General features: G+C 33.2%; 1 protein-coding gene across 1 annotated transcript in view; it reads right to left on the reverse strand.

Moving 5' to 3' along the window:
* The window catches only part of Adss (adenylosuccinate synthetase), a 178,313-nt gene that overhangs the window by 88,858 nt on the left and 72,357 nt on the right, over positions 1-17,098 (reverse strand). The window contains exons 5-7 of the mRNA XM_090399810.1: positions 9,450-9,495; positions 9,208-9,269; positions 3,436-3,517 (exon numbers count right to left, since the gene is read on the reverse strand). Of these exons, the coding sequence (XP_090255936.1) occupies positions 3,436-3,517; positions 9,208-9,269; positions 9,450-9,495 (190 nt within the window). The remainder of the gene's footprint in view (positions 1-3,435; positions 3,518-9,207; positions 9,270-9,449; positions 9,496-17,098) is intronic.

A 17,098-nucleotide genomic window follows, 5' to 3' on the forward strand; every position in this document is an offset into this window, starting at 1 on the left:
GAAGTTTTTTCACTTGGTTATGCTATAAATTAAAGACACCAAGAAAGTATATACTTGGTTTAATCCTTTATCCAAGTGTAAGCAAACAACGTTTACACTGAAATATTTTCAGGACTGGGGCTTAGCTTCCTTATACGAGTTACCCCAGTCCTGCAAATACTTCAGGCGCAAGTTTGCTTACACTTGGATAAAGGATTAAACCAAGTATATACTTTCTTGGCATCTTTAATTTATAGCATAACCAAGTGAAAAAACTTCCTATAACAAAAGAATCTTTACTAACTTAGATATCACTAAGACTTCTGTATTGATGGTATTTCTCTCTTCTGCTACTCAAAACATATAGCATGATCTCCAAAACTAACATAGCATTTAGTATAATTTCTGAACTCTTACATACTTTTGCATTTGCTGTATATAGCACAAATTGCAATATTCACCCATCTCAAAAACAGGAGAATAAATGTCTGCCATCACACTAGTGTCCTGTCACTTTTACTACAGCTCTCTAAGAATAATAGGTATATTCATCAATAGTCAAATTCACCAACTGGAGGCCTGATAATCAATCAATGATCACCAGTATGGATTCTGCCATTGAACAGATTATTGAGACCACATCATCCAAATTTCGGCACAAGCGGTGGAAAAGTTAAGAGAAATTTGAGTTGTTGCTCTCGACATTTCCAATGCATTTGCTCAGGTCTAGCATAGATATTCTTAAAATAGTCTGAATATTTTTGGTGCTAAGCAAGTAGTGTTTATGAAGTGCTTTTTTATGTGATTTTGGAAGTGTATATTTTATGCCTTGTTGTTCGCTAAAAAAAACGTTTTGTTTAATACTAAGATTTCTTACTGCTTTTTTTTTAGGAATAACAGTAGCCTATAAACATATACATGTCAAAGAATTAATATTGAATATGGCACATTTCAAAAACACTATATATATATATATATAGTGCATATATGATCTCCAAAACTAACATAGCATTTAGTATAATTTCTGAACTCTTACATACTTTTGCATTTGCTGTATATAGCACAAATTGCAATATTCACCCATCTCAAAAACAGGAGGATAAATGTCTGCCATCACTAGTGTGATGGCAGACATTTATCCTCCTGTTTTTGAGATGGGTGAATATTGCAATTTGTGCTATATACAGCAAATGCAAAAGTATGTAAGAGTTCAGAAATTATACTAAATGCGATGTTAGTTTTGGAGATCATATATACACTATATATATATATATACATATATATATATATATATATATGTTCTAAAAATTGAGGCAACAGAGGAAGAATTCATCATAAAATATTATTACCAGAATCATTTACATTTAATTTAAATGTCTCTCTTTCTAAATTTTCAGCTAAATTCACAGCCACTGTCAATACAATTATAGAAAAACACTAAAACGAGAACAATTCAACTGAAAGTGCATGATATTATGTGCACTATGAACTGCAGCAGAATAGCTCCATCTGCATTAATAGATATCCAAAATAAATTACAATAAAATAATTTAGTTAAGAAATTATTTTTAAATATAAACAAAAAATTAATTACAAATTAAGGAACACATGAATGGTGGGTATTAGTAAGTATAACTTCCCAAAATTCAGAAAGATTTTAGGTAATTGTTTTTGTTCAGATTTGAGTTGTGAATGTGCCTTTCACAGTTTTCTTTGCACAGTCTTTCCAGAAGAAAATTACCTTTGTATAACACTTTGATTTTGTTCCACTGAATTTTGTATTCAGTAAATAATGCAAGGCTTGATAAACCAGATTGGTTGGGTTCATTTAAGTGAAATGTATTACTGATGTTCTTCAAGATGAATCTGTGCAGAACAATCAGTTTGTCCATAATAACATAAGCTGTAAGAGCAGGGAATTCTGTAAACTCCAGGATAAGAAAGAGGATGATATTTGGCTTTAGGTGAGATAAGCAAGGCATTAAGTTGGCAAACTGAATGGAAAGAAACTTGTAAGTTAATCTGTCAAAGTAGTCTTGCTTTTTTTTTTTTTTTTTTTTTTAAAGCTTATAACATATGGAATACAAATTCTGGTAATTTTTTCTTGAGGCTGGATAAGATGATGGCCATAATATTGATTATTTTATTTATATCAAAAGTTTTTACATTATAACCATTAGAGATAAAGGTAGTTCTCATAATAAATAGTTCTTTGTTTAGAAGAGAATCTGTAGAACTATTTTATGACTGTTGACTAAAGATTTGATTACACCATATTTCCGAAAAGGGTGATAATGTGAGTTAGAATCAATGTATTTACCAGTATGAGTTGGTTTTCTATATATTAAGAACTGCAGACTACCATTTGGTTGATATAGAATGAGAACATCCAAAAAAGGAAGACAATTGTTATTTTCTACTTCCAGGGTAAGTTGGATTCTTGTGTTTATTGAATTAATTTTTTAAAGAAAATTCATGAAGATCAGACAAGGAGGAGTTCCATACAGCATACACATCATCAATATATCTGTACCAAATTGATGGTTTAGATGAAAAAACATCCAGAATATGTTGTTTGAAATGTTCCATAAAGTAGTTAGCTAGAGTTGGGGAAAGGGGAAGATCCCATAGCTGTATCCTCTATCTGTTTGTGCAGTTTGTTCTAGTAGTAGTAGTTAAAGTATCCTGAATTAATGACGAAGTCAAATAATTTTACAATATCAGGAGTAAAAACATTATGAAGTAATTCAATCTTATCTGTCAGAGGGATATTTGTAAAGAGCGAGATTACATCAAAACTTACTAGAAGATCTGTGGGTTGTAAGGATAATCCTGATATTCTTAAAATCTATTGAATTTTTTATGAATTAAACAGAGTTTCCAGTAAATAGAGAAAGAAGATTAGATAAGTATTTTGAGACTTTATACATTGGACATCCAATACCATTAACACCTATTGTGAACTGCATAGGATGTCCGATGAATAATGTCTCAAAATACCTATCTAATCTTCTTTCTGCATTTGCTGGAAGCTCTGCTTATGTCATAAAAGAATTCAATACATTTTTTATCTTAAACAATATAGTTTGCTTATCCCCCCCCAATTAATCGTATATCAATACCCTTAGTTATTTCTGAAGCAGCACACCAAAATATGTCAGAAACTAGTAAAATAAATTAAATTTTTCATGTGGTGATAATGCTAAACGAACCCCTCAAAGTATTTTCTTCAACTAGATTTCATTGTGGAGATATGATCCCTAACAAAAGTCTCAAACTTCTTTGTGAGTTTGCACACCAAGAATCGCAATGTTGCCTCACGCGACACTCGTACAACCTGGGAGAGTGGGGTTATCATCTATAACAAAAAAATCTTTACTAACTTAGATATCACTATCTGAAAAACTAACTGCAGTATAAAAACTTATTTTAACTATAATATAACAAATTAAGTACCTTGTATTTAAGTAATTCGCCCTCAACATCAACTTCCAAAGTTGGATAAAGCCTTTCATAAGATGCTACTAGACTTCGAAACCTAGTAAATACAAAATAAGGTAAGATGCTTGAAATTTGAGCAAAATAAGCTGGTAAAAGTGATGACAGCAATCATATTTTGACACAAACAAGATGGTAAACTGCATAAATGGAATAATAGCACTTCAACACCCTTTACTCTGTATACTGAGTTGTTAAATTTTTAGGTGGATTTAATCTAACTTTAAAATATATTGTTCAGCAATGTTCTTTGAATTCTAGCTGTATTTTTTAAGGAAATTACAACACAGACTACTATACTAACTAAAATAAATTTAATTAATACTTCTAATATTTCAGCACAGTCAAATTGCCATCATCAGGGAATAAAAAACATAAGACGTGCATATAAGTATATGATAGTGTAGTGTGCACTACACTAAGTAAGAAGTGTAGATTAAGCATATCAAGTCAACTAAGAGTAAGCCTAAAGAGTCTACTAAAGTGCCTTCTAGGGGCCTAAATTGGGCATCCTTGGCTGTTGGGCTGAAGTGCAGAGCTTTCCAAATTTGGGGCAGTTTCATGCAACCAAATTTGTTGAGGTTAGGATAGTAAGGCAGAAGCAGATTCAAGGAAAAGTATTTTATATTTGCTGCAATGGAGTAGAGTGGTTTTTTTTCATTGCAAAGAACTTAAGTCTTGCATCAAACATCACGAGCCTGAACGGTCTAGACTTGCTGACATGCTAACTCCACCAAGCAGAGAGTTTACTGAAATAAAACAAGTAGCCTTCCTAAAAGCTGATTTCTTATGGAATGTCTTTATAAATATAAAACTTTGTGAAATACTGCTCCATTGTCTCAACTAAAATAGATCTGATGATCTACATTTTTCTCCTTTATGGGAGATAGTACTTTTTCAATCTGCTAATCTGTCAACTTTTAATTATATATAATTACTTTTTTTTAGTTAATAAAATCAGCTTTTGAAGCAGAGAAATGTTCAGAAAAATTTGAAGAACTGAGCAAAATTAATAATAATAGGTATATGCAAGATTTCTGTTCGGAACATTGACCTAATCATTATTAATGTTCCAATATAAAGATGTGCATGAATTCACATGGAGAGAAGAGAGAAAAGTATCAGTGACCACGAGGGAATTTAAATAAAAAGTGTTCACTATTTAGTTTTGAGCAAGGCAAATCTGTACAGCAAATTTAAGAAATTTAAGACACTGATATAACAAACACCCTGAAAGTTTCAAACCAAAGCATCATAGGCACAATGCTGTGCTAAACAAAATTAACAAGAAAACTAATCACTGTTTCCTGTGGCCCACTAAGTCAACTGTACATATAAGTTTTAAAAAGAATGAAAGTTCAGCAACTATCATGCATGATCATTTAAGAAAAATAAGTTAAAAAACAAGAGCCAAACTTTAGAGACTTAGTTCATTTCATTAAATTATGGAGACTACAACTGTGTTAAGAATAATTACTTTAACATGGTTGTTGTCTCCATAATAAAGGGGAAAGGATTTAGAGACTTAGTGGCAAAATCGATGAAAACAATGACTTATTCAGCAGGGAGCCACATGGTGAAGTTGTTTGCAAAGAAAGAAAATTCCAAACTCAATTGGATGACTTGAGAAATTAAAGAGGCAGTTCTGGAATGGAAGAACACATATTAAAAGTTCTTAGCAAGTAAGTCAGCATGTGCCATGAAAGAATATAAAGAAAAAAAAAATATATAATAAAGCTAAGCTATGTGCAAAAATAGCTACATACAGTCATGGGAATACTTTGGTAACAACTCAAAAAAACTTAGAAATGAAGAAAAGAGTACTGTAAAATCAGTAATCAGAGATGAAAAGGTGACATAAAATCTGAAGATAAAGAAAAAAGAATATTCGATACCTGGAATAATTACTTTAAAGGATTGTTAAAAGAAATGGGCAGCAACGAAATAGTAGCAGACAATATTCATGAGAAATGCCATCAGATGTAGAAAAAAAATCAGAAACATGTAAAATGAGAGGTAGTTGGAGTAGGTAACATTTGTCCAGAAATAATCAAATATCTACTCTATAATATAAAATGATAAGCTTTTTTTGTAACTTTTTTGTCAAGTTATTTGAAACTCAGGGACAACCCTGTCAAGTCTTCAAAATTCGAGTCATCAGAATTCAAGGAGAACTGACTTACCAGTCCAGAATTTGGGGGAGTTGGGTGCCGGAACCCCTTTAGAGTCTTCAAAATTCAAGAACTGGCCTACCAGTCCGGAACTTGTTGAGTTCTGCGCTGTAGGCGCCGGGGAGGTGAACCCCCCCCCCCTTTCGAGTCTTCAGAATTCAAGGAGAACCGGCCTACCAGTCTGGAACTTGGGGGGGGGGGGTCCCCTAGTGTATATATAAAAATGTTACAGTATTGGTATATAATTCAGAAAACTTGATCAGAAGGTCAAATTCCAGATGATTGGAGTAGGATTTCATTATACCCATTTATTAATATACATATATAAAAGAATCCCCTAATGAGTGTTCCAGGTAATATTTATGCAAGCATATTTGAAAAACTAACAAAAATTGTGGACAGGAAATTTGGAGAAGAACAATGTGGGTTCAGACCATAAAGAATTATCAGGATCAGATTTTCACTTTAAGATAAAACAGCTGAGAAATCCTGGAATAGAACAAGAATTTGTATGATCTAGAAAAGGCATTTGACAAGGTGCCAGGAGAAAAGTTGTTCAAAACATTTACAATTATACGGTGGAAATGGGACATGTGGAGCACTACATAGTTTCTATTTACAAATCATCTGTTAGAATTGAAGGATATACGAGTCACTTTATGCGGAAAAATAGGATTAAACCTGATATCAAAATTGGAGATGTCAATCTCAGCTCTTTATACAGATGTTGTTATACTCCTAAGTTTTCAGGATTGCTTAACTACAGTGAATAACTAACAAATTTGACATGAAAATCAGCAATAAAAAGTATAATTATGAAAACAGAGAGGATCTTGGAAAATAAAAATTATATCCTGAATGGAGAACCTGCAGAAAAAACAAAGAATGGATTTGCAATCTCACTGTGTCAGTTAATGACAACTAAGGCAAAAAAATATGCCATAAAGCTGAATTTCCAGTGAGAAACAGATGTACTAAATAATGGCATTTGGAAGCTTACCAAGCAGCATAACTGTAACCCCCTCCCCTCAAGAAAATTGCCAGGCATCAGTGCTTTAGGCCTAAGAAGAAAAGAGAGACAATGAATTTCCCATAATTGATAAAAGTGATCTGTAATATTCCAACAAGCAGATCTGTATCCATAATAGACATGAATAACAAGTCTGAAAGCCCCCCCCCCCCCACACACACACCCATTATATGTACAAGCCTAGACAAATCTTACCTACATGCAGTAGGAACAAGATAACGACTATAACAAGAACTGGAAGAAAAACACTGAAATGAAAAGTATCAGCAATCAACTATAAAAAAGATACATACATAGTATACATGCAGCAAGAACAAGGTTAATGGCTATAACAAGAACTGGAAGAAAAACATTGAAATGAAGAAGAAGTATCCGCAATCAACTATAAAAAGCAAATGTCACCAGTGTAGAATCTGAACTCAAACAATTCAGAGAATGTGTCCAACCCATGCCATCAATAACAAACCTCACAAAATCTTCCAAATGCACTTCACAAATGTATGTGGTCTCAGTTCGTTACCTTCCCCAGTCTGCAAAACTTCACCCACTTTTATTTTATTTACATACATTTTTAATCCCTTCCTTTTTAATATTTTGAATTTCCTTTCAAGTATTTCAAAGGTTGCCTTACAAATTATTCAAGTATTCCATTTTGACTTCTTTTAACCTGTTAATCACAAATGATAAAATTCTAATGCTTTATTTTTTTATAATAGTTATAATATATTTTGTAAAATTAATCTTTTTTCTTCTTTTCTCCACTTTATTTAGTATTTCTATTTCAGATACTAACAAGTAATAACCAGTAAAGATCAGTTCCTCTATCAATGTGATTAGTAATGATATAGTCAATTATAGATTTCACTCCTTAGCATTGTAGAAATATTTATATATATCTTCACTAGTGAGGAATTAGTTGCTTAAATAAATTTACATGGAATAAGAGAAATTAATCAAAAACACTGAACTATCTGCACACAAAGATGTTCCCCAACTTTACTTCATGTAACTGAGAGCAGGATTAGAAATAAAAGTTGATCAAAAATTACAGATAAGCATACTGAGAAAAATTAGAATGAACAGATGGCATCAAAGCAGAATCACATGAAAAATAAAGATATTACGAAGGAATCTGACAACAATCTGCATTCAACTAGAGAGCTAATCAAAGATGGTATGGACACTGCAACAAAATAGAAAAGAAAGGTAAGCGAACAAGTGTTTGATGGATGAGAGGAAAAAGTATCCCATGATGTAAAGTGCATATTCTTATGGACATGCATTATGGGAAAGGCCACTACCCAGACTGGTTTCGACCTTTATTGAGGTCTCATTAGTGGGAGTCAGACACAGAAGTGATACCAAGGTTGAAGTAAAGCAGAAATCATATTTCTAAATACTCTGGATTAGGAATAGAAGTTTTTTCTCACTTGGTTATACTATAAATTAAAGATGCCAAGAAATTGTATTCTTAGTTTCATCTTCTTTTATCCAAATGTATAACAAGTGAGAAAAAAAAAAAAAAAAAAAAAAAAAAAATCAGTGATGTCTGCATAGCAATGTGACTGCCAATACTAATCCTCTGCAATTCCCTGTACACAGTTCTGTAAGATATGGATCAGGATCAAGTTTCATTAAATGCTTCAGTCAACTGCTTCACACAGGAAGTTCTGTTTGTCTGTGCCTTCTCAGATACATTCCTGAGAGACTATCTTAGGACTATAGTTACACCTCTTAGACAAGTAATGTGGGTTATTTTTTCCACTGATTAAATATCCAGGATATCTAAACTTTTTGAGAGAAGCCAGTCAGCTCTGCTGTTTTCAAAATTGTGACCCCATCCAGGAGGAGCACCTACAATAAGTCCTTTATCAAACTCTGAAAGATCCTTTGTTTTTCCCATTATGATCAAAGCTATTGACAATTACTGACCAGCAACCTTCTTAGAACTTTTGAAAGAACTTAGTTCAGCTTAAATTTCTCCTCCTCCCTTTAAAACTCTGGAGTATCATTGTTGCTCACTGTTAACTTCAAGTTAGCATCAGTTTTATATGCTACCTTAGCAAGAGTACCTAACCAGTTATTTAAGGGCATAACTTTTCTAAAAGAAATGACAGTGTGCTTACATGGGTATATGTGTATTTTCAAATCCTTTAATAATTATTCATGATATTCATGTGTATATATATTTAGCTGGTCTGTTACACTTATTATTTTTTTTTTTTTACTTTTTTATATTATGTAATTCTTTTTACAGCAATGAAGATTCACTTAAAGGCTTTTAAGGAACATTATATTCACATCTAAAGACAAAACCAAGCGAAGACCAAAATATTTTTACACATGTTTAGAACAGAAATTTTTACAAAACACAGGAATTCACTTATCTAACATAAAATTGATGACAGTCCCAAAATTTTAAGTGACATGATTTAGATAGATATCATGTGTTTGACTACTTTAAAAAAATTACAATGTATATAGTTTAAAATATTATACACAAATCATTTAACAGCTAACAATACTCACTTTTCTTCAAACACAGAGAAGTCTCCCAGGAGATCAGCCAATCGAATCCCATTACGACTAGCCTAGTGTAATAGTCAAGAGGACAAATTTGTTATTTATGGCACTCTAGTGCCAACTGTTAACCATTTCCTATAAGAGTACTGCATTCTCTAGAACACTTCTGTAAACAAATAGAGAATTACAGTTCTCTATTAGGTAACAATATCAGCTTGTATATTAGAAGTTATTAAAACAAAACATACCTTGCATGAATATGTTGGCCCTATTCCTTTCTTCGTAGTGCCTATACTGTAAGAGGGAAGGAGAGGAGAAAAAATGTCACTGAAACTGCTAATAATGCTTCAGAAAAATGGAAATGATGCAGCACATATACAAAAATTACTTATGTATCAATAATTTACAAATTTTTAAAAATAAGATTTGAATATATTTCTAAAATGTGATATTTCTGAAATATCACATTTTAGAAATATTTTCAAATAACCTGGCAGTATACAAGCATAATATCAAATCACAGGAATTAAAAAAAAAAAAAAAGTCCCCACCTATACTGCTTGGTTTAACAGTGAATATAAGCAATAATCTCAATTCATATAATATAAATACCAATTAAAGCTAATAAAAATTCTACATACTCTCCCAACATCCTTGATATGCTGCTCAGCAAGAGCTGTTTCAACTAGCTGTTGATCTTGAAAAGAATGAACATGCTGTTTGAAACTAAAACATTGCAAAATTGGTTATCTGAGTAATTTCTATTCTTCCTTTTCACGAAGAATCCATGATTTCACTTTTAGTTCCAATACTTGCTTTGAACACACCAGCAAAATTACTCACTGTCAGAGTATCCTCACATATTACTGTGAAATATCACTCTCTCTCTCTCTCTCTCTCTCTCTCTCTATATATATATATATATATATATATATATATACACATATATATGACTAAAGTTTATAAGGCAGAACAATGGAATAAGTTGATCACATTTATTTTAATTGACAACATGACGGTTTCATCCTAATTTAAAACATATATACTTACTATAAATGTACAAATTAGTAAGAACTAACAAAGGTAGCAACTGTTATGCAGTTATAGAAGATACTGATGTTATTTTTAAAATATTTCTAATTGTTCAGAATGTTCTGTGTGTTTATGCAACCACATGAATGTGCTTGACTGATGAAGACTAGGATAGTACTCAGATAAGTTAATACTTTGGTTAATATTTAGATATTTAGAATCTAATGCTATTTACAAATACTCCCAATTTTTTCTCTTCCTTGTATCATAGCAACAACACACACACATTACACATTCTGAAAAGTTTTCGAACACTGAGTGTCAATTTGTTTCACAATAATGGTAACTTTTGTTCATTGCTGCTTCTACTCTTTCTATATATAGATAATTCTTCTGTAGTACTAACACAAGAAACAAATATGAAAATAATCCAAAATAATCATAAAAAGGTGTAATTTGAAATAGAAACCTTGTATGGTGATGCTGATCATTGATGAATGAAGAGTTGTTTTTGCATGTATCCAGCAGATATATTTTACTTACTGTTATTTGTAATACATTATTTGAAGTGAAAATTAAGATGTGACAAACACAACTGAGAAACAGAAAAGAAAAAGAAATGTTACTGCTCACAGGAACAAATGAATTTTTAAGTAGTGATAAATACAGTCTGAGTGAGGACATCAAAGAATTGCTGGAAGAAGAGAGAAGGAAGAGTGAGAGAGTGAAAATTGTTAGTCTATTGCCAAGATATGACAGTATCAAGTTCAGGAGGGCTTCAAATAGTAAATGAGTTGATGTGCCAGCTGTGGAGAAGAAATGGGAATAAATTTTTGAATGTGTGGAGTGAGACTGATCATAAAAAGGACTAGAGTTACAGGAATAACCTACAGTTGAACAGATCTGGCATAAGAAGCCTTGAGAAATTGGAATGAGACCTAAAGCAGAGTTAAGTAAGGTAAAGTACATCATTATGGGAGGAATGTTGAGAATATGTGTAAGGGCAATAAACATATGCCATGGTAATAGCGATACGAATGTCAGTGAACATGGATAGGTGGAGAAATACACATTAGGTTCAAATGTTTTGACTGTGTGTGTGTGGGGGGGGGGGGGGGAGTAAAGAGAAAGCTTCCTAACTAAACCAAGCAAATTGTAGACATCAGTATAAGAAAAAGCCAGGATGTAACTTATGTCTTTCACAAATACCAGGAGCATCAGAAGCAAAAGGGTTGAGTTTGTTACATTGGTGAATATGATCTAAGATTGCTGGCATTAGTAAAACCTGGCCCTCAGAAACAGATGCAGAAACTGCAATCAATGAAGGACAGAAGAGATAGCAGGGATACAACTAATGGTATCTGATGATTAGAGTTCACTTAGGGTAAAAACCCACAGATGCAATTAATATTGATAATGTTTCATGCATCAGTGAGTTTGAGGCTAATTGGTATGAAGCAGAAGCTAACAAGATGAAATATATGGTGGGGCATTGTTACAGACAATGTGGTTCAGTTGCTGGGAAACGATGAAATGCAAACCAAATTAGTAATCATTATGAGAGAAAAATTACCCTAGTTAGCAGAGACAACCCATGAATAGAATGAAGAAGAATTTATTGAGCTGATCAAGACCTTTTTGAACAGCATTTGAAAAAGGAACTCAAGGTGAAACAGTGTTAGATTTGATAACATCATCAGAAGTCTGAGTTAAGATGGCATTTTGCTATTAGTTGGTGTGATCATGCTGTATAACCTGGCAAGTAGCTAAGTATGTGGATGTTCCAATTAGGAAAGTTACAAGCTGACCTACAATGATGGAAATTATGAGCATGATGCCGATTTATGGTTTTAATGGCACAAGGACAGCAAAGGTCATAGCAGTACACAAGATAAGACCTGTTGATTAGAGAGTAGGTATGTTAACCACTGCCAACCAGGTTGGCAGGAATTATGAGGAGAATGCTATGCTCGATATCAGTTATTGAATGAAAAGTATATATCAGTAATGCATAGGAAGAAGAAAAAGATGCTTGAACATTCAGTATCTGAGTGTTTCTAGGGTTTGAAGAACATACAAGGAATATCTTGAATAAGGATGAGAAAAAGCAGTCCAGAAAAGTTACAAATATTGCTGAAAGGAAAGTCCCAGAATGAAAAGGAGTTAGCATTGCAAGCTAAAAGCAAGTAAAAATATTTTATCGTTATACTGCAAATGGGAAAAAAATGTGGAAGAATAATTATGCTGAATGCAGATGGCATACTTGTATTTCGTGTGATTGTTCAAATAATGAGCACACACACATCACTAAGATCTATCTATCTGCTATATGAAACATAGAGCACAGTGCTACCACTACACTTGATAAGAGACAGGGGCACGAAGTTCTAGAGCAGTCACATAATCTGGACAAAAATTTGGCAAGAGGGACAGGTGGGATATCAGCACATTTGCCAAAGGAATGTTCCGATGAACTGGTTATGCCTTTCCTTCATGGTTACATGATGATCAGTATTCATTATTAAAAACTATGGAAACAACGAATGATATAATCACGTAATCACAAGAAAGATATTTATTTAACCAAATATTTCGGTCTGGAAATAGCAGACCATCGTCGGTGGTATTACAAGAACAGTTTAAAAAAAAAATATACAAGCTAGAATACTAACAATAGATCGTTGAAATTAGAACATGCCGCGTGATGTTATATCACTAAGTATGAAACGAAATATTTTGAAGTAGAAACATGATTGAATTTGCTATAAAAAAAAAAAAAAAAAAAAAAAAAAAAAAAAAAAATTAATGAGTAATCTTGATTAGGCTTTCCCAGATTTTTGATATAGATATGCAGTCATTACGATTCAGGTTGGGATGATGGAGCAAGGCCTCCACGCTTTCCTTGAAAGAAATATCTTTCTTGTGATTACGTGATTATATCATTCAGTCTTATGTCGCAAGTATCCTTAAAACAACAAATATGGAAACAACTACCTAGATGTATACTCCATCATCTGAAGAATACACATGAATATATTCCAGATGGAGTATACTGATGTGTATACTCATCATACTGCACCTCGGCTACTGTACACAGATATTTTGTTCTACATTTGGAGGAGATAAAAAAATGTGGAGAGGGGTGCAAAGAAGAGTTACTACTCTATCAAGATTATGAAATATGTGGACTGCAGATACTGGTAAGTAGAAGGAGGGATGAATGATATTGGGAAGAACCTGACAGGAGATGTTCAACTGTTGCAGATGATGCAAAGATAGGCAGGGCAATGTAGGATGTTACCGATCAGCACTTACAGAATGATTTGAACAGAATAGAATTGTGGGCAAATGATCCTGAATGATTCTTGAAAGGATGTTATGTGCTGATGAAATTTTTTTTCATTATATGGAAGGAGAAGTGAGCATCTGTGGAGGTTGTTTGTGTGTAGTTAAAAAATGGAAGAGACTTTTTTTTCTCACATAGCAGTGAGTGAGTGAAGAAGCCTGCCTGCTGAAATGGTGAGGGTATCTAGTGTGAGTGTATGACAGCTGGTGGTGGATATGATGTGTTACCTAGTTGACTCCCTGGAAGTCTAAGATCATAATAATTCTTTATATTTTGCATAATTTTGCAGCTAAAAATAATTTCATTTATAACAAACACCAGACACATTTTTAGCATAGATTCCAAATAAGATTTCCGTAAAATCTGTCCAGCCAGAGTTGTGTTGATATGTAAAGGTAAACAAAGTAAAAATTTTTTTCAAATACAGGCAGCCCTCGGTTTATGCCTCACTTCTGTTCCTTAAAAAAACGGGCATCAACCGAATCGGCGTAAAAGAGCCCAATTTTAATGGGAGGTACAAAGTTATGTTCCGCACAATCAAAAAATATGCACATGAAGTATGTGTAACATTATTATATTTAAAGTTTTGATAATGCATACACATATATTTGTTAAAATAAAATTATTAATAAAGAAAACAAAACAAAATTATATACAAAAAATATGAAACTTCGAAAAGATATTACATATTTCTATGTTGAAGTTCCTGGTTTCGGATCACCTGCATTTTTTTTTTTGAAAAACGTATCCAGAGTTAACTGCCTAGATTTTCTTTTTCTTTCTTTAAGGAGTTCAGTGTAAGGTTGAATAGATGTGATTACACTCCTTTTGACGTTTGTACTCCGTTCTCGATCATGGTCCATTTCGCAGAGTTTATCAGTCAATGTCTCTATGCTTGCAAGAATAAGCTGTAAGTTGGCCATTTTTATATCTCTCAGAGGACCTTCTTTGTTTTCTTTCTCCTCCTTTGGATGTTGACTTAATTGTTCGGCTAATTCTTTTAAGTCTTCATTGGAAAGCGGTTTATCATGGCTCTCTAAGACTTCTATCACATCTTCAGTTGTAATATTGTCCAATCTCACATGTCGCGCAAGCTTGGTAACGTCTTCAATAACATTCTCCTCTTGCACTAATTCCTCAAAGTCGTGCATAAATGCTGGAAGAAGTTTTTGCCATGCTCCTTTTAAACACTTTGTTCCAAGCTGCCTTGATGTTAATGTCCTTCAAAATATCGAATGACTGCCAATAGTCTTTAACAGTTTTTCCTGTCCAAGACTTACCATTTCCATAACTGTTATACGGAAGTAATAGGCTTTGAAGATTGATATAATTCCCTGATCCATCGGTTGCAAAAGCGATGTTGTGTTTGGGGGCATGTAAACAATCTTGACATCCAATGGTGTTCTTACTTCAAGGTTTTGAGGATGTCCAGGGGCATTATCCAAGAGAAGCAATGCCTTGGCTGGCAAATCATTTTCTTTACAGAAGTGAAGTGCACTTCTGTAAAGTGTGCTTCACTTCTAGGACAAAAATAATTTGTGTACCAATCTATAAAAACGTCTTGTATAACCCAAGCTTCCTTGTTCCATTTCCAATAGACTGGCAGCATGGCTTTTAGACCCTTGAAGGCTTGTGGTGTCTGTGAATGGTATACCAACATTGGTTTAAGCTTCAAAGTTCTGGAGACATTTGCACCCAACAAAAGCATAAGTCCATCTTCTGCAGCTTTAAAACCTGGAACGGAATGTTCTTCACAGGAAATGAAGGTGTGTGATGGCAATTTTTTTCCAGTAGAGCCCAGTCTCATCAACATTAAGAATGAGATCAGGAGGATAACTTCCTTGTTCTACACAGTCTTGAAATTCTTTAGAAAAAGCAGCCACTACCGCAACATCTCCACTTGCCACCTCACCACATAATTTGACATTATGGTACTTACTTCGAGACTTAAATCTCATGAACCAACCTTTGCTTCTTAAAAATGTTTCTTTGCCTCCATCTGTCTTTTTAAGATCCTCAAAAACTGTTTTTGCTTTCTCAGTTATAACAGCCTGCATCAGAGGAATGTTTTTCTGATTCAAGTCATCCACCCATAATGATAATAATTTTTCCATTTTTTCATGAAGTTTATCCCTGCTATAACTCACATTTTGCATTTAGTACTGCCATAGATTGTAGCGCAGAATGTTTTATTCTATCTGCATTTTTCATAATTGTAGTAACAGTCGATGGAGGTAAGTTCATATTTCTACAGACATTAGCACGTGTCTGCCCATCTTCCATTCTTCGAATCACCTCCATCTTCTTTTCAATTGTGATTGATTTCTGCACCTTCTTAACACTAAGTTCTGCTAACTTTTCTGCACTTCTTTTATAAGACATGGAATGTAATACTTGATCAATTTAAATATGTATGTATGTAAAAAAATTAAATAGAACAATTAGGTAGATTCAACAGTAAAACTAGGTTTGATACATATATGTCGTAGCTGCTCAGTAAACACTCAAACACTAGAGTGTCTGTTAGCGTCATTTCTCAGCCACACAACACTACAGTAAGAAAGCACATCCGGTATTATTGTGAATTGGCATAAATTGAACCGTTGTAAACCGAGGGCTGCCTGTACTTAAAAAACTGACCAGTATCATACTTGTCCTGAAATTGTGTATCAATGATAAATGAAAATTTTCTCATAAAATACTATTATGAACAACCAAATGTAAATAGGAATATGCTGGACAAACATGGACATTGTAATTACTGTTTAGATTTTTTTTAAATTTAAACATTTACCTCCTATGAGTTTTTAAATTATTTGAGTATTATCTGATAGTTATATATATACATCATGTTGCATCATGATGCATGATAATGATGGTATGAAAAATGTAAACTATAAGAAGTGATGCAAAGGCAATAGAAAAGAAAAAATTGCCATAAGGCTCAGGTCATTGATTATTCATAATAATGCTTTATGGTATAAACAATACCAAGAGAGGAAAAAAACACTAATATTTCACTGGCTTTCTACCCAGCACCAGAGCACAATTCTGTGACAGGGCACACAGCACTGAACCAAGTAATTGTGGAAATTAAAGCACACTGTAACTGAAAACAGAACTAATATCCTTACACAGCATCCTCTATGAGTCAAAAAAGCATAAAGTTAATTTAGAGAAATCAGGAAGTCATGTCTTATAATGATAGTCTCCGAGATCTCGGTAAATTAAGGCAACCATGCTAGTTGAGATTAGGAGAGTGCTTCATAGCTATTGCTCACTCTAAAATAGTCTCTCAGACCTATAACAACTTCTATGTAATATACATGTTTTTCCTCCATCTAATCCTATGAAGGAGTATCCAAAGGAGCATGGTCTACCAATCTTGACTAACCATACAGATAATTGCAGATGTAATTTTTGTAGAATGTAGGTCATTCTTTAGGAAAATGTATTATTAAGGTAGCTAGTTGAATGAAAGGTTTGAAAGTGGCATGAAGATCATATATGCAGAGAATT

This window comes from Typopeltis vanoorti, chromosome 10, assembly GCF_054136105.1.
Source record: "Typopeltis vanoorti isolate ZY-2024b chromosome 10, IOZ_Tvanoo_1.0, whole genome shotgun sequence".
Lineage (NCBI taxonomy): Eukaryota > Metazoa > Arthropoda > Arachnida > Uropygi > Thelyphonidae > Typopeltis > Typopeltis vanoorti.